Source organism: Peromyscus eremicus, chromosome 15 (genome assembly GCF_949786415.1).
Source record: "Peromyscus eremicus chromosome 15, PerEre_H2_v1, whole genome shotgun sequence".
Classification (NCBI taxonomy): domain Eukaryota; kingdom Metazoa; phylum Chordata; class Mammalia; order Rodentia; family Cricetidae; genus Peromyscus; species Peromyscus eremicus.
Window position 1 is genome coordinate 64068317 of NC_081431.1, and position 19233 is coordinate 64087549.

The following is a 19233-nucleotide window of genomic DNA, read 5'->3' on the forward strand; positions in this document are numbered from 1 at the left end:
TAGTAATCCAGATGTCTTATGGTTTTTTGTTTTGTAGTGATTCAAGCCCTTAGTATGCATGAACCATCTGAGGAGCTTGTGGTTTGTTTTTTTTTTTTTTTTTTTTTTTTTTCCTTTTTTTTCTAATACAAGGTCTTACTGTGTATCTCTGATTGACCTGGAACTTGCAACGTAGACTAAGCCAGCCTGGAACTCAGGTGTCTGCCTGCCTCGGCTTCCCAGGTGTACGCCACCAGCACAGACTGGAGGGCTTTTGAAACACAGATGCTGAGTCCTAGCCTTCGAGTTCCAAATCTCTGGTCTGGGGCAGGTTCAGAGGTCAGCATTTATAACAAGTTTAGGCAATGCTGAAGTGATCTATGAGAGCTATTGTTTATGTGAAAGTTAAAACTGATAGTATCAAGCCGGGCGGTGGTGGCGCACGCCTTTAATCCCAGCACTCGGGAGGCAGAGCCAGGCGGATCTCTGTGAGTTCGAGGCCAGCCTGGGCTACCAAGTGAGTTCCAGGAAAGGCGCAAAGCTACACAGAGAAACCTTGTCTCGAAAAAACTAAAAAAAAAAAAAAAAAAAACTGATAGTATCAAATGCCTGATAGGCCACAAGTCAAGCATAGCTTAACTCAGTTTTAGTTAACTTTCCTTCAAAGTTTTCCTAAATAGACTACTTACTTATTGGTAATTGGTATTCAAAACTGACCAAAATTCCTATTATATTTTAAAACTTTTTAGGCAATAAAGTAAAATAAGAAGCAGCACTGCTGCTTTAGATGTGGTGTTTTGGTTATTAGGAGTTGTGGTAGAAAGAGAGTGGAGATCTGAACAGAGAACAAACCTGCCCATTAGCAGTTCTGCTGTAGAAAGGAATCGGTGTGGAAGGGTAGTCATTAACCAGGGAACGACAGCATAGCATAGATTTTTCTCCCCACATGTTTATCATGGGAAAAGTGTGATAACATGGTACTTCTTCTGCAGAAACACTCCAACTCTTACGATATGTTCATGAGAGGAGAAGAAATATTGTCTGGAGCACAAAGAATACATGATCCTCAATTGCTAACAGAGAGAGCTTTGCACCATGGAATTGGTAAGTAATGTAAAATATTTAGAACAGTGTATATTTTGAAAATAACAGATTGTAAACATCCTAAAGTTGTCTCATAAGTCTTTTCCCCAAATCTTCATTGTAGTAATATCTTTTTTTTTATAATAAGGTGATAAATTGTGTTTTCTTTTTATAGATTTGGAAAAAATCAAAGCTTACATTGATTCCTTCCGCTTTGGAGCCCCTCCTCATGCTGGTGGAGGCATTGGTAATACTGCTTTTGCTTATCAATAATTCTGTAAACTCAAGTGAAAAACAAATTTAAAGGCTATAGAAGAGGGCTGGAAAGATGACTCTGTGGGTAAGAGAACTTGCTGCTCTTGCAGAGGACCTGAGTTCAGTTCCCATCACCCATATAGCAGCTCACAACCGTTTAAAACTCCAGTTTCAGGGGACCAGATGCCTTCTTCTGGCCTCAACAGGCTCCTGCACACACAGTAGGGCCCATAACTCACGCATGCTCACACACATATATGCAAATAAAATTAGTGATTTGTAAAGATCATAGAACAGTAACTTTCCCAGTGATTAGAACAAATTAACATTTTCATGTCAAAGAATAAAGTTAAACCCTTACCTAACTCCAGATAAAAACAATAACCCAAAATGGATCAGAAACCTAAATGAAAAGCCTAACACTATAAAACTTGTAGAAGAAAACCGAGCATAAACATCAGGACACCGGATTTGGCCATGCTTTCTTAGATATCGTGCCTATGGCGCACACACAGCAAGGTGATTACTAGTCACATTTAACTTAGGGAAAATTTTAAACTTTGTGTATCAGAAAATACTTAATTGCCTAGCATGTACAAGGCTGGGTTTGACCCCCAGCACTTATAACGGGGAAAAGGCAATTATATAACTCAGTGTTTGCCTTGTCTGCACAGTCCCTGGATTTGATCCCCAGCACCAACTTTGGGAGCAGGGGACAACTGGGGAAAGAAAGTAAAGGGGGCTAGAGAGATAGCTAAGGTTACAGACAGCTGGAGTTGAGTTTCCAGCACCCACATCAGGGGCCTCACAGGCACCTGAAGACATGTGCATACACACAGACATGTAATTATATAAATGATTTTCTAAAGTTTAAAAAAAAAAAAGTAAAAAGGCAGGCCAAGTGATAGGAACAAATATTTACAGGTCATATATTTGATAAGAGGTGAATATCCAGAATAAATAAAACTCAAATTCAAAATGAGCAAAGGACCTGAACAGAAATTTCTTCAAAAGAGGGTGCAGATGGTTGGTGAGCACGTGAGCAGATACTTAGCAGCACTGGTCATTGGTGAGGTACACCTTCAAGCTAGGATGGCTGCCACCTTAACATATAATCATCATCACTAGAAAGAATGTGGAGGGTCAGTGTGCCCACTGCAGAAAACAGGATTATAGTTCCTCAAAGATAGAGATTCATTTACCATAGGATCCAACAGTCCACTTCTATGTATATACACTAAAGAAAGAATTACTATATGATTTATGATTCCAATTTTGGGTGTGTGCCCAAAAGAATTGGAAATGACACATCAAAGAAATATTTGTGCATACATAATCTTCATAGTAGCTGAGACATGGCTGCAGCCAGGTGTCCATCATGGGTAAATGACCCAGCAGAATGTGGTGCTGGTTAAGGATCCCCTGTCTGACATGATCAGGACCAGAGGTATTTCAGATTTGTATTTTCTTGGGTTTTGGAATAATTTCATAGACTTTACCATTGAGATCCTTGAGTGCTGCTTGATGCTCCCCAAAATTTCAGATTTTAGAACATTTGGATTTCTGGAATAAGATGTTCAACCTATATAGCCAGTCGGTGTTAAAAAGAAAAATTTTGCAGGGCATGGCAGCAAACACCTTTAATCCCAGCACTCGGGATGCAGAGGCAGGCAGATCTCTGTGAGTTCAAGGCCAGCCTGGTCTACAGAGTGAGTTCCAGAACAGCCAAGGCTGTTACACAGTGAAACAAAAAAACAAAAAAAAGAAAGAAGGAAAGAAAGAAAGAAAGATATTTTGATATGTACTACACCATAGATGAACTGTGGAGATTATGAATAAATAAGCCAATTGCAAAAGGGCAATTCTGTGTGATTTCTACTTTGCTGGTATTTTAGAGTGGGGAAAAGGAATATTTAATAGTATATTTAAATAGAATATTTAAAAGTATAGAGTTACTGGTTTTTTATAGATATTTTATAAAGTAAAATGTATGTTCAACCAAAACGCTATTAGAACTGGTAATTGAGAGGTTTTCAAAAAAGAGATTAACTGTCATTTTCTTGTTCACAGGATTGGAAAGGGTGACGATGCTGTTTTTAGGATTGCATAATGTACGTCAGACATCGATGTTCCCTCGTGACCCCAAACGACTCACACCTTAAAGCCACACTTTTTATTCTCTCCAATAATCTGCTATTCATCAGGTTGTACCTTAGGTACTTAAGATATGCAGGAGAATAACTGTCTTATACTAAAGTGCCACGATTATTTTTTAAGTAGTTCAGTACGAATTAATTTAAGAAAAAACATTTTAAACTTTAGATATGTTTCAGTAGGAAATGCTTGAACATTTTAATGAGAAATTTCTATGTTTAAAAACTATAGGAAATGTTGAGGAGAATTTAAGCAGTTTAAGATTGTGTATAATTTTTTTCTTTTCTCTATTATGGTGGCCACAGTACTAATATACTAAATTTTTGGTATTTGAATTTTTAACTCTTGACACTATGAAAAAAGAATTGAAGAAATAACCCAAGATTTTAACACATATAAAATCAGTATGTCATCGAAAATTAGAATATGAGTTCTTAAAAGTTACTGCAGAAATCATGTGAAGCAAGTGAGAACATTGGCTAGAAACAGTAACACCTAAACATTGTTAAATTCTGAGGTTGAAATTCAATAAAAACTTAAAGCTAATGATAGTTTTGTGTTACTTCATAGGAATCTGATTTTATGACTGGTTGTTAGCATATCTACTTTGGGAAAAGGAAAAGGAAACTGGCCTTATGTAAATATTAGACATGAAAAGTGATACAGAGCCAAGGGTACATGGCAGCATGTGCCTGGAATCCCAGCGTTAGGAAGGTGGGGATGGGAGGGCCAGCAGTTCAAGATCATCCTCTGCTACCTGAGAGTCTGTCTGTCTCCAAAGAAAAGAAAGACATGTAAATATCTTCGTGTATATTGGTTGCCTTGAGAGAGAATGCACCAGAATGAACTGGTCTGTCATGGTCACTACATACTGGGCACAGCACTGTTGGCCAAAGCAGGAGTTGATGCTGTGCTCTACTGTAGTGCCATCCCTAGAGTCAAAACATCCATTCTGTAGAAGCTTGATGATGCCAAACACTTCCCACCTGGAAAGGGGTAGCAGTGTACCTTAGCCTAAGACATAACACATGTTCCAGTTAACATTTTCTCTCCTGCCTGTAAAGCTTGTTCTAGAGACAACCAGGGCTCATAAAACTTGTTGGAACCCTGTGCTACAGTTTAGGCTAAGTCCCACTTTACCACAAAGCAAAAACAATACCTTGGGGTCTACAGATCAAGAGCTGACTTTGAGCTAAACTCCTATATGTGCTTTCTCAAGCTTGACCGTAGGTAAATCCAAAGCTTCAGGCCCTCCAAGCCAGCATGCTCTTTATCCCTTCATCTCCACCTCTTTGGGGATCTCTGCTGAGAGATCCTATAGAGGGAGAAAAGAGAATCTATGTGTGTATGTGCATGTAAATAGCTGTTGATATAGATGACATCATAATTGAAACGTAAGTTAGAACACTCCTGCTTTATTAAAAGAGTGATGATAGGACTTTCTGAAGGCTTGGTCAGAGTACCAAGATGCTACTGTACGTTGAGAGGGCGCCAGATGCCTTTGCAAGCAATTTCAAATTTGTAGTCAGCATTAAGTAAACTGCAGGGGTTCAGGACACAGAAGTGGAAGGAGTCACTCAGCTCATCATCTTTCGAATTGAGGGATTCAATTGAGAATTTGTTCATCCTTCCTATTGCTAGTCTGTAGGTCTGGAAGTTCCCAAAGAGTTAACACTTCAGGCCGGGCGGCAGTGGCACACACCTTTAATCCCAGTACTCAGGAGGCAGAGCCAGAAGGATCTCTGAGTTCGAGGCCAGCCTGGTCTACGAGGTGAGATCCAGGACAGGCACTAAAACTACACAGAGAAACCCTGTCTTGAAAAACCAAAAAAAAAAAAAATTAACACTTCAATTAGAAGACACGTTGAAGGCGTTGATCTACAACACAGTCAGTAAGTGCTTGTATGAAGCCCTGGTTTAAATCCCCAGCACTGTATAAACCAAGAATTGTGTATGCCTGTAACCAAACATTTAGGGATAGAAGCAGGAAGATCAGAAGTTCAGGACTATCATCAGCTACAAAGGGAGTTTCAGGCCATCCTGAGCTACAACAGATTGTCTCAAAATCAGAGTATTAAAATGTGTTTCCTGTGATTAGCCAGGTGTGGTGATACATATCTTTATATAATTAGTCTCAACACTAAGAAGGTGGAGGCAAGAGCATCCAAAGTTTGATTCCAGCCAGGGCTGCAATCACCAACAAGACCCTGTCTCAAAGGGGGAAATAGGCTTACCTTAGAGAAGCTTCTTACAGTGGATGGGAAGTAACACACACCCACACCTGGACAAGGTGCAGAGAGGGAGAGATTTTTTGGAGCACTAAATAGTAAATGGGATGTCTTCACCAAACTCCTCTTCAGGGTTCAGGAAGCGAATTGGAAGAGGAGGAGGAAGGACTGTGAGAGCCAGAGGAGTGGATGACACCAAGGAAACACTCTTCTAGACTCAGCAGGGCTGATGCACACAGGATTGCAGACAGTATGCATAGGGTCTGCACAGGTTCAAGCCAACAGTCTCAGTGTTTAGAGGGAATAGACACAAGCTCCCATCCATCCCTAACCAGGAAGCTATCTCCAACTGACATCCACTTGGAAAGGAAAAACTTTCTCCAGTAGGTTGTTTTGGGCATATTAACCACACAAAAGGGTAGGTCCCATTCCCAGCCGTGATGACCAACTCGAAAGGATCTCAGTGGTATTTTTATAGCATTGCCTTATTTGGGCATTTTTTGTCTTACTGGTCTTTTGCTTGTATATTATGGTTACCAATTTTGTGTTTTTATGGGGCTTATAAGTCTGTATTTTCTCTTTTTTAATTCTGATTTGTTTGGTTTTTTTGTTTTCTAAAGAGAAAAAAAGGACATGCAATTTGCTAGGCGGATTCTGGGAGGAGTTTGATATGTTGTATAAAATTTTTTCTTAATAAAATAATTTTTTATTATATACTTTTTCGTTTATTTTGCATACCAACCACATTTTCCCTCCCTCCCCTCCTCTCATCCCCTGCCTCCATCTCCCTTCTACACGCCGCCAACCCCCCCAATCCACTCCTCCATCTCCATTCAGGAAGGGGCAGGCCTCCCATGGCAGTCAACAAAGCCTGGCACATCCAGTTGCAGCAAGACCAAGCTCCTCTGCCTGCACCAAGGATTGGTCCTGATCCCACTGCTAGGAGCCCCACAAACAGACCAAGCTATACAACCGTCAGACATGCAGAAGGCCTAGGTCAGTCCCATGCAGACTCCCTAGCAGTTGGTCCAGAGTCAGTGAGCTCTCACTAGCTCAGGTCAGCTGTCTCTTCTGTGGGTTCCTCTGTCATGACCTTGACCCCCCTGGTTTGTACAGTCCTTCCTGTCTCTCTTCAATAGGACTCCTGGAGCTTGGCCCAGTGCTTAGCTGTGGTCTCTGCATCTGCTTCCATCAGTTCCTGAATGAATGCTCTATGATGACAGGGTAGTCATCAATCTGATTACAGGGGAAGGCCAGATCAGGCACCCTTCCCCTTATTGCTAGGAGTCTTAGATGGGGTCATCCTTGTAGATTCCTGGGAGTTTCCCTGGCACCAGGTTTCTCCCTAATCCCAGAATGCACCCCCATCAAGATAACTCTTTAGCTGGGTGGTGGCGCATGACTTTAATCCCAGCACTCTGGAGGTAGAGCCAGGCGGATCTCTGTGAGTTCAAGGCCAGTCTGGTCTACAGAGTGAGTTCCAGGACAGGCTCCAAAGCTACACAGAGAAACCCTGTCTCAAAAAACCAAAAAAAAAAATAAATAAATAAATAAAATAACTCTTGCATTATTCTCCCCATGCATCTTTGGCCCAAACTAATCTCTTATGTTTCCATCCCCTCCCCTCTAGCCACACACCCCCAACTCCCAGTTTTGCTTAAGAGATCTTTTCTATTTCCCCTTCCCAGGGAAATCTATGTGTCTGTCTTTGGGCCCTTCTTGTTACCTAGCTTCTCTGGGGCTGTGGATTATGGCCTGGTTACCCTTTGCTTTACATCTAATATCCACCTATGAGTGAGTACATACCACTTTTGTCTTTGGGTCTGGGTTACCTCGCTCAGGATGATTTTTTTTTCCTAGTTCCTTCCATTTGCCTGTAAATTTCATGTCATTTTTTTAAACTGCTGAGTAATACTCCATTATGTAAATGTACCACATTTTCCTTAGCCATTCTTTAATTGAGGGGCATCTAGGTTGTTTCCAGGTTCTGGCTATTATAAATAATGCTGCTATGAACATAGTTGGCAAGTGTCCTTGTGGTATGATTGAGCATCCTTTGCGTGTATGCCCAAGAATGATATCACTGGGTCTTGAGGTATGAGAAACCGCCACACCAATTTTTTATTATCTTTTCATTTATTTTACATATCGACCACATTTCCCCTCCCTCCCCTCCTCCTGTTCCCTGCCCCCATCTCCCTTCTACGCCCCCCCCCCCATCCACTCCTCCATCTCCATTCAGGAAGGGGCCTCCCATAGCAGTCAACAAAACATGGCACATCCAGTTGCAGCAGGACCAAGCTCCTGTACAAGTTTGCACTCCCACCAGCAGTGGAGGAGTGTTCCCCTTATTCCACATCTCCTCCAACATAAGCTGTCATTAGTGGTTTTGATCTTAGACATTCTGACAGGTGTAAGATGGAATCTCAGAGTCATTTTGATTTGCATTTCCCTGATGACTAAGGATGTTGAACAATTCTTCAAGTGTATCTCGCCCATGTGAGATTCTTCTGTTGAGAATTCTGTTTAAATCTGTAGCCCTTTTTAATTGGATTATTTGGTATTTTGATATCTAGTTTCTTGAGTTCTTTATGTATTTTAAAGATCAGCCCTCTGACAGATGTGAGGTTGGTGAAGATCTTTTCCCATTCTGTAGGCTGCTGTTTTGTTTCATTGATGGTGTCCTTTGCCTTACAGAAGTTTCTCAGTTTCAGGGAGTCCCATTTATTGTCGATCTCAGTGTCTGTGCTACTGGTGTTATATTCAAGTTGTCTCCTGTGCCAATGTATTCAAGGCTACTTCCCACTTTCTCTTCTATCAGCTTCAGTGTAACTGGATTTATGTTGAGGTCTTTAATCCACTTGGACTTGAGTTTTGTACAGGGTGATAGATATGGATCTATTTGCATTTTTCTACATGCTGACATCAGTTATGCCAGCACCATTTGTTGAAGATGCTTTCTTTTTTCTGTTGTATAATAATGAATATAATAAAGAACTTTAATTCTTTGAAGAAAGAAATTGGAGAAGATATCAGAAAATAGAAAAATCTCCCATGTTCATGAATCAGTAGGATTAACATAGTAAAATTGGCAATCTTACCAAAAGCAATCACCATCAAAATTCCAACATAATTCTTAATAGACCTCAAAAGAACAATACTAAATTTCATATGGAAAAACGAACAACCCAGGATAGCTCGAACAATCCTGTACAATAAAGGAACTTCTGTAAGTATCACCATCCTTGACCTCAAACTCTAATATACCATTATAGTAATAAGAACAGCATGGTATTGGCATAAAAACAGATAGGTGGATCAATGGAATTGGATCAAAGACCCTGACGTAAATCCACACACCTATGAATACCTGATTTTTTACAAAGAAGCCAAAACTATACAATGAAATAAAATAATTTTTTGAAGTAATGATATCACATATACCCTGCTATTAAACTCTCTACCACTCCCCTCCCCATGATACCTTTTTACTTTCTGGTTTATTGGGTACTACAGGTTATATAAAAACATAGATGAGAATGAACATATGGAGATAAGAAAAATGAGGTGGAGAATAAATACTAAGGATATTTGGGAAAGCCATAGGATCACACTATTTATTATTTACCTAAAATGACATAAAATCTGTATAAGTGCATGTATATGCATATACTTATGTAGTTTAAAATATGTCATGCCACTGAGCCATAGACTGTATAACAAAGCCAAATACCAGGCATGAGAAATGGCCTTTGGAGTTTTTGGTCAGAGTGCTAGAGACTCCCAAAACAATATAGGCTAGTGCTGTTTCCCTTTGTTGCTTCCCAGAGGTTGAGGGTTAAGACCTTATTGCTGAAGACAGTTAATTCACAGAAGTTGGATCTGACCTTCCTGAGGACAAGTGTAGTGGTATTTGCTCCGCCCATGACCTTGGGCTATCCAGCCAAAAGAGGCAGTGCTTCTTGCCTGTGTACCTGACCTCTTAAAAGGAAAGAGGAAGGGGCCACGCTGCTCTTCTAGGATGGCCAGCAGAATGACTTCAGCTGTTTACTCAGTATTCATGAATGTATTTCCCCAATTTATATCTTAATAAATCCCAATTACCCATTAAACAGGCACACATTGATTGATCTTAACAAGTGCACCCACTGTGGGGCATGAACCCAGGACCCTGAGATTAAGAGTCTCATGCTCTACCGACTGGAACCATTCCTTTTTAGAGATCAGGTACCCAGGCAGGAAGTCAGTACACAGGCAAGAAGCACTGCCTCTTTTGGGCTAGATAGCCCAAGGTCATGGGTGGAGCAAATGCCACTACACTTCCCATTTTCATCTAAGAAGGTTCTAAACCTAATATAAACTATATACAATAAGAACAATTATCAAGTATTGTCCAGGAGAAATAAAGGGTAAAGACATAAACAAAAATGGAATTATAACCAACAAGAACAACATCAATTAAGAAACATACTAAATGTCCAGAACATAGGTAAATGGCAAATGACAGAGATTACTCTAAAAGCTGTCCTTTCTTGAAGAATCTGAGGCTGGCGGTGGTGGCACACGCCTTTAATCCCAGCACTTGGGAAGCAGAGGCAGGTGGATCTCTGTGAGTTTGAGGCCAGTCTGGTCTACAGAGTGAGTTCCAGGAAAGGTGCAAAGCTACACAGAGAAACCCTGACTTGAAAAAAAAAATCTGAATCTAGTAAGTACCTAATATGTTTTTAGCTAAGATATGAGAGGATTGTAACTGTAACTATCTTTTTTTAATCCCATCAAAGACCTGAAAAGGAAAATAATATTACCTGAATTAACAGGAGAAGTACAAGGAAGCAGCTTCCGAGAGATCCAAGAAATGACAACCATCCAATGTTTTCCTGCAATGTTGGGGTATCCATTTATGGCTATAGGCCTAGGATGTCTGACAGACCAATTTTAGAAGCAGGAATTTTGAAAGACTGTCTTACCCTGTCTTGGCAAGGTTTAGCAGTCACTTTTCCTTGTGTCCTGCTTGTCTGGAAAGGACATCGTGCTTTCTGTCAGCAGCTGAGGCAAGGGCAGTTCTTTGCCCAACAGGCCATTTATTGCCAAGAAGAAGACAAACTATAGGGAGTGTCTTCGATGCCCAGCATCCTCTTGGGAGTAGGTTAGTTGTGGGGCGTTTACCCAACCACCCCCACAGTTCCCCAGAGTTTTCTTGAGTGCGAGCAGCAGGAAATATTAGATAGAAGGATTTATTGCAGAGAATATCGCGGAGATAAACAGATAGAAAATAAAGGATAGCCTCGAGAGGGCCTGGAACCTATTCCAAAGGCCCCCGACTGTCTCTGCCCCAGGGTTTTTATAGAGACACTAAGGGGTGGAGCAAAAGACCTCCTCCCCCAGCACAGCCAAGTGCAGACCATCCCAGACACCTGCACTCAGGCCCATGGTCCTAATCATCCTCTATGGGGACCTGCTGAGTAAAGCCATGAGGAACCCGAGAATGGGCTCCCACAGGTCCCCCTTTCTTAATATATAAAAAAATAACTATTAATGGCTTACAGCAATCTCCATAGCTGTTACACTTCCCAATATGGGAGTAGAGGATGATAAAGATGGCATTTCTCTTATGAATTAGGTCCAAGGTGACTACAGCAGTCTTAGCTGCCTCAAGCCCTTTCTAAACCAAAAACTCTTAAGGTGACTACAAACTTAAAGAATCCCTTAGCTTCATCATTACCATTAACAGGTTAACATAAATATTGTTATACATAGTCACAGTTCTCTCAATCTTACAACTCAAAGCAAACTCTTAACAGAACCATTTGAATTAGCATATATGGTGCTATATATAGTTAACAATTTTCTCTGTCTTACAACTTTAACTCAATCATTTGAATTTTCTTGCTAACAGAACATAGAGAAAACTTCAATGTATTCACATCAAACTTAAATATTTCCTTAACTCCACAAAACCAGGGTGCATTAATATCAATAGGTTTCTGCAAACATAATTCAATCTCATAACTCCTCCTTTTCTTTATAATTTTTTAAACAAAATCTCAAACCTAGTTAGAAGAACCCAAACTCATACAATTCCTACAAACCCATATTGAAAAGCAATCTTCTCAATCTAACCATTAACACTTTGAAAACTTAGCAAAACATCCAAAAGCAGTTTCTTAATAAAACTCTTTACACTTTAAAAGTAGTCTCTTAATATACATTTCTTACTAACAAAAACATGACATTAATCCACTCAAACAACTTTTGAAATTAGACTAAGAAATTTTAACTCTTCCCCTTTTCTTTATAATTTAAGCAAAATCTCAAGCCTAGTTAGAAAATCCAAACTTTTCCATTTAAACAGTTCCATTTATAACACAAAACCAGTTCTGTAAGTAATTTCATTTTTACATAAACAGTTCCACAAAACAATTCATGAATCACCAATTAATAAAGCATATATGCATACAAAAAACTGTATCCTGATCCCAGGTAGAAACAACAAATTTCCTCATTTAAACAGTTCCATTTTTAACCCAATTCCAGCAAACAGTTCCTAGGTCATTACTATGAATAAACTCAATTGTCCCATTGCAATGAAATCTATTGTTCAGTTCATTAGGTCCTAGAATTCAAATGATAAATTGAATTCTGATACTAGCCTTCCAAATATGAAGAAATCCATAACCAAATCTTCTTGTAATTTTATCTCATTTTAAGTTCAAAAAGTTCAAACAAGAAATAAATTCCTTATCAGGCTTTCACTTCCAAATATGAAGAGACGTTTTTCAACCAAAACTTTTTGCTGTTAACAATTTTAGTTCAAACAAGCGTCTCTGCAACTTTTTTCCTCAAGCCAGAGACCATTTTAGGTACAGTAGTATTCTAAACCGCACCGTTTTTTATGTTAGCTCAGGTTTTTCTGTGTTGCGTTGATTTTCCATGAATCTCAGCTGCGGATGCCTTGTGCTAGTTCTGGTGTCCGCCATTCTTAGCTTCTTAGCAGCTTCTGGAGCTTTTGAAAACCCGATCAGACTGCCTGCTTTGCAGTCTGCTAGGACACTAACTTCTGTATGTCTCAGGTTCTTTCACCATATACATTAAGAATAGACTAGCCGGGCGGTGGTGGCGCACGCCTTTAATCCCAGCACTCGGGAGGCAGAGCCAGGTGGATCTCTGTGAGTTTGAGGCCAGCCTGGGCTACCAAGTGAGTTCCAGGAAAAGGCGCAAAGCTACACAGAGAAACCCTGTCTCGAAAAACCAAAAAAAAAAAAAAAAAAAAAAGAATAGACTCACACTTAACATTTACACTTTACAAACTCACATATAACCTTTTGCCTTGCAAAGCATTCACATTCAACATCTACATTTTACAAACTCACATATAACGTATTAACATCTACTTATTTATACTCCTTAAGGAAACCATAGAACTACTTTAGCAAATATATTTATTTCTTATGTTCATTCTATCTTATTTCTTATTTAAACTTACATTTACAACTAGCATCTTTACTTCTTACAAGCTTATTACTACATGTCTTAAGACTACATTAGATACTTCTTGCAAGCTTATATTCTTAAAGGAACTCTATAGCTCTATTTTACAAACTTATATAGGTCTACCATTAGCATATATTTAACTTAGCAAACACCTAAAGATTTCTTAACACAGATCTAACAAGACAATAATTTCTACAAACTCACATATCTTATTTTCATCTTTTTCTATTTCTTACTCTTAATTATTATCACTATCTCTATTAGAAAGATTCTCTCAACTAGACAGGAAGTACATACATCATTTCTAAATTTTAGAGTTTATAGTCAGCTTTGTTATAAAGCACTGGGATTTAGTGAGTGTTGTTGTAGAATTGTGATAGTTGTTGCTAGGGGACTATAACGTTCCCAGGATGATGCCACACTCCAAAGTTGCCAGTTCTCTCAGCCGTTCCGGAACCGGCAGAGATGCACTGTCAGCGGTAGACGGTTTTTAACTAGAGGCTGTCCCTTCACCCAAATTCATAATAGTTCCCCTAAGTGCTTCAATTCAGACAAACGTTTCTATTACAACAGTACTTTTGGTTTGCTCTACGGAAAAACTTCACTTCACACTGAGGGTGAAATTACCGTATTTAGCTGCTGTAAGGTCTTTGCCAAATACTGCACAGCTATTAGGTGATATAAAGTTTTTTTTTTTTTTTTTTTTTTTTTTTTTTTTTTTTTTTTTTTTTTTTTGGTTTTTCGAGACAGGGTTTCTCTGTGTAGCTTTGCGCCTTTTCTGGAACTCACTTGGTAGCCCAGGCTGGCCTCGAACTCACAGAGATCCGCCTGGCTCTGCCTCCCGAGTGCTGGGATTAAAGGCGTGCGCCACCACCGCCCGGCGATATAAAGTATTTTTCTAAAGGAGCTAGTAAAGCCAAAAGCGGGACAGCTCCAAACTCTATTTCCTCACTGTTTGCATTAACCAGTGACAAAACCTCAGAAACACTGATCGAGCCACTTTCATTCTGGTTCCTTTATAGGAACATCATTGGAGCTGACCCTTCCTTAGTTCCACGCTCCTTAGGAAACGCTCCGGTAACCACCGAGCTTCATTTTCCTCTTGTGAAAAAACACAAACATGTCCTCAACCCCATATTAACACAGGATCGGGACCCTTCCATAATCCCGAGCAGGGATCTTTCCATTTCTCATTACCCTCAGCTAAAGGACCAGGAAGATTGGAGTGAGCTCTAATATGGCCCACAAACCATGGCAGCTTTCTTTTGTGAATAGCATCTTGAATTTGTTGAAACATTTTGACTGGATTGTTGTTAGTTCCAGTATTTTTACCAAAACTGTTACTATTCAAAAGAGTTAAGAACATAGATGTTCTTTCATGAAACATATCCTTCATTAGCTTACTCTGAGGAAAAGCATTTTCAGGATTTAGCATTTTCATTTTATTAGCTTTAACTCCTGATGTTATTAGCAGCTGTGATATTTAGCATTGATTTCTTATAAGGAACTTTCAGGTGAAGCTTTTTTTTAAGACAGATTTTCTGAAGTTTGTTTCCCATCTATAAAGCAGTCATTTCTTTTTGAATGCCTGTTTCTTATCCCCTTAATTAGATTTGCAGAGGAATCACTCATTGCAGGCAGTTTGTTCAAAAGGCAAAGAACTTTTTAAATTTCAACATAAGTTTCTTCATATCTAAGACAACGTTCAGTGTATAAACTGCTTTCCCTTGTTTTAAGGATTTTAAAGTGGCTCGTTTGCTCTTATAGGTAGCTTTCTGTCATCCAGCTACCGTTAAAAACTTTGCACAGCTATTAGGGTAAATAAGGCATTTTACCAACCCCCAAACCGCGAAGTGCCTAGTTCTATATCCTTTCAATTTTTCATTGGAACTGACACTTAAACTCTTAGACGATTTTCCTCCTTATTCTTTTAAAAGCTGTATTTTAAGTTTACCATGAACGTATTTTCGAGCTGACAAGTGTTTCAGGGCAATGTCGCCATCTTTAGTGGAAAAACTACCTTTCCCAGAATGCATTCCCTTATATCAGTCCATAATAATATCAGTCCCTTATATCACATCCCTTTTATCAGTCATTTCTCATAGTTCTTTTCATGTCTGAGAGTCAACTGTTTCTCTTTTACCAGACTTGATTACAAATTCTTGCCCGGGAGGTTTGAACAAAGTTTTTTGCTTTTGCAATGGGAGATTTGAACAAGCATTTTACATTTTCAATTATGGGACATTGGGAGGTTTCTGGTCTCTTTTCAGCTGGCTTTAACAGGTGTCTCTCCTTCATTTGACACTGGCCCCCAAATCAGAACTGCACCTGCCTCGTTAGCGCGAATTGAGGTGGGCAATTTGTGATAGCAACTTTCCTCAGGGCTTGTGTTTGTCTTAGCCAGTCAGTGAAAAACAAGATCATGTACAACACCTTTTCCATAGCTCTTTCAGACAGATTTTCTCCCACTGATCTCTCATTTTGCTTATTCCTCCCCCACCCAGATGCAGAGCTTCAGGTATCTCTGCGGCTCTGTTCCTCTGCTAGCTGCCTTTGGAGGTAGGGGCTTTTTTTTCTCCCCCCGAATCTGCCTCAAATTCTAGCAGCTTTTTCAGGTCATATTTTTCTGGGGAGGATTATGTCCCTTCTGTTTCTTCGGAGTCTTTTTCCCCAGACAGTTCCCAGTTTGGTCTCAGTTTATCCCCTCTACCCCAGAAACAGTTTCCGACACTACAGTGGCGGCTTTCCCTGCTACGGAAGGTAGGGGCTTTTTGTCCGTTTGTTTTCGGGGTCTGTGTGGTTTGCATACAGACTGAAAATCTAACGAGAGGTTTTTGCCATTTCTAAACTCCCATTAGGATAGGTTTTTTTGCCTCATCAGTCCTTCACCTGGCCCAGTCCCCCAGTGGGTTGCATTTGCTTGTCTGGGTGCTCAAGGACAGAGCTTATGCCAGAGGCAATCACCCCTCAGGGCTACACTCTCTCATCTCAGAGAGTCAGTTGAAACAAAGCTTTTCTCTAAGAGGTGCTTTCTCTGACAGAAAAGAAAGCTTTACTCCTGGATAGTTCTGTTCTGCCCTGGCTGGGCTCTTTCCCCAGACAGCGTTCTGACGCAGCAGCACAACTGCTTCAGACACAGTTCAGCTTTACCGTTTTCCCAGAAAGGTCCTTACTCTGATAGGAAAGCTTTTTTCTCAATCCATGCCATATCTGAAGCCAGAGTGGGGCCAGGTCCTGCCTATCCCCACAGCGTGCACTAAGGTGCTGGTTGGCCATGAGGGCTCTGCATGGCCAGTCAGCTCCTCCTCCTTCCCACTTGACCAGCTTGGCTGTTCTGGGCCATGCTGGTTAGAGAAATTCAAACAGGTAAAATCCATGCACCTGCATTCCTTTTTGAGTCCCTCCTCTCTCCGGGGCTCTAATCTTCTCAATGGATTGTTCCAAGAGGAAGGGAGGAGGTGGCAGTGACCCCTCCTCTGCTTGGTGGCCGCCTGAGGGGGCCTGTCCCAAGCTACAGGTGGATGGCTGTGACATCTGTGGGTGTGCTGGTCTGGCTGGGCCCCTGACTGCTAGAGCCCCGGGGGGCTTTGGGCACTGGGCTGGGGGCCGTCTGGGCAGCTTCCCTAAGGCTCTCCCTGAGCGCAGCTTCCATCTGCTCCTGACACGCCCGCAGGCAGTCCACTTCGGTGCCTGTGATTCCTGCCAGCAACTCTGTGAGCTCATCTCCAGACATAGAACAGGCACTTAGGCCTTGCACTGCAGCCCCAGTGCTGCCTGTGGTGATCATGGATGAAGGATACATTGCAAAGGTGTAATCTGTAGCACAGAGGGCCAAAAAGGTCTGGGCGTGCTTTTTGACCAAGGCCAATCGGTCACTGGGCAGAGAAGGCGGTGCAGAATCAGAGCCAGGAAATCGTGTGCGGTCACAGCAGCTAGGTCCCACTTGAGCTTCCCCAGGACCAGCGCCTCCCATTCCTGCAACTGCCAGGGACCCACAGCTTAGTCCATAGAGGTGCAAAGCTTCTCAATAGTCAGGGGCGTGGTTTCGCATAGCTTGGAAGCCAGCAACCGGCAGACCGTACCCAGGAGCCTGCAGTTGCGCCTTTCGGGTAGGCACGCAGGACAGGTAGCGATCCAGGTAGTTCATGGCCAGAGGAAAGACATCCTCCTCGCAGCGCTGCTCCTCACACACCTCCAGCATCCAGTACGCCAGCATCTTCTGCATGTGCAGCTTGATCTCCTTGTGCACGCACTGGAAGCAGGAGGCTCGCGGCACGTAGCGGTCCTCCAGGCGGAGCAAGCTCTGCAGGACACGCTGGTCCCCCCAGCAGCCGCCGGTCGGGCCCGGCCCTGGGCGCGTGCCGGGTGCCCTGGCAACACAGCAGCTCCATCCTGCGACGGCTCACGGGAGAGAGCAGGAGTGCGTGCTGGCAAGTCCTTGGAGAGGCGAGGTGCACGAGGGAGAGCGCGGGGTGCGGGCGGGGCTGGCGCTGGCGCTGGCGCTGGCACTGTATGGAGAAGCCCCAGCCCGCCCGCCACCCGCGCGCACCGCTTCCCTGAGGCATAGATCTTAGAGAAGAACCCGCTACCACCACTTGTAAGCCAGCATAGTTCCTAACTTATTCTAAATACTTAATCCTTATACCCACGCTCACCTCTCCTCAAGGAAACTTCTCTTTGCAACCCATGGAGACCATTACAGAAAACCACAACTGGTCAAAGTGCGGAGAACAACCGTTCGTGAGGTGCCCAGCTCCAATGGGTACACCTATACAACATAACTCTTGCACCTAAGGCTCAGGGAACTTTGCGAAAGAGGGGATTGGGAAAAACTATAAAAAGCTAGAAGCTCAGGAAACGGGCTATGGGATTGTGTCTCCTAGAAATGTCAGGAACACTTCACCCATGATACCTCAACATGGCTGCCTAAACAAGGCTTGAACAAGGACACCAGGACACGTGCTAACATAGAAGAGAGGGAAGTCTCTTGGGGCCGCACCTGCTACACAAAGAACTACCGGAAATTAAGGAATGCTGAGAGTGGGAGAGATAGTCTTTACCAGGGAGGAGCACACCACTTGTTTATCCAATACTAAATGGTCAGTTTGGAAATCACAAACGTAAGCAATACTGAATGGACTCAGGAGTTGTATTTATATATTTATGTGTCTGCTTGTATGCATGTACCAACAAAAAGGCCATGAATTCAAGAGAGAGGAAAGGGAAGAGGAGAAATGATGTAATCTTACTTTTATAAAAATTTCGTTATTTATTTATTTATTTTAATAATGATAGTGCAGAAAGCTCTTCATGGGGCCGGGAGAGGGCTCTATGAATAACAAAAGCCTGCTGACCAAAGTTCAGTCCTCAGAAACCACATAACGGTGGAAGGACAGAACTGACTCCACAAAGCTGTTCTCCATTCCCCACACACACTGGCACACTTGTGCCCTCCCTCTCAGAAGATAAAACCAAAGAAACAAGAATGTGGATGGCACACTGTTGAGTCAAAAATTAAGGTCTTGGGAGCCGAGGAGATGGCTCAGTATGTGTTCGCTGTGCAAGCAAAGGTTTCTGAGTTCAATCCCCAGAATTCACACGAAGAACCCAGGTGTGGTGCCCCTTGCTTGTAGCCGCAGAAGTGGAGGGCAGAAGCAGGGAGATCACTGGAGATGCTGGCCAGCCAGGCTAGCCTATTTGGTGAGTTCCAGCCAAGGGAGAGATCTCAAAACACAAGGCGACAGCACCGGAGCAACATCAGCCAATTCCTATGTCCTCTACACGTGAGTGCACACAAACATAAAAAGCTGCCATCACTCAGTGCTCTTTGGGACTTCTGAAATCAGCACAGGATCGTGGGAGTTTTGTTTTGCATTTTACTTAATAACTTCAGAGTAACTTGCATTCAGATCAGAAAAAAATCGTACATGGTCCCATCCACACTGCTCATAAATGCATCTTTTCCTGATCCGATGATAAACACCAGCCTGCCATTCCATGCCTGAATCTCCTGGGGCTGTAACATGATGATCAGCCTGTTGTG

At 41.8% G+C, this 19233-nt stretch overlaps 1 protein-coding gene and 1 pseudogene across 1 annotated transcript in view; one reads left to right on the forward strand and one right to left on the reverse strand.

Moving 5' to 3' along the window:
• The window catches only part of Dars1 (aspartyl-tRNA synthetase 1), a 41003-nt gene extending 36986 nt beyond the window's left edge, over window positions 1–4017 (forward strand). Inside the window, exons 11-13 of the mRNA XM_059280199.1 lie at window positions 972–1083; window positions 1238–1309; window positions 3388–4017. Coding sequence (XP_059136182.1) covers window positions 972–1083; window positions 1238–1309; window positions 3388–3479 — 276 coding nt within the window. The 3' untranslated portion in view covers window positions 3480–4017. The remainder of the gene's footprint in view (window positions 1–971; window positions 1084–1237; window positions 1310–3387) is intronic.
• A 12609-nt stretch (window positions 4018–16626) lies between these two features.
• On the reverse strand, window positions 16627–17581 carry LOC131925618 (G1/S-specific cyclin-D3-like; annotated as a pseudogene).
• Between the last annotated feature and the right edge of the window lie 1652 nt (window positions 17582–19233).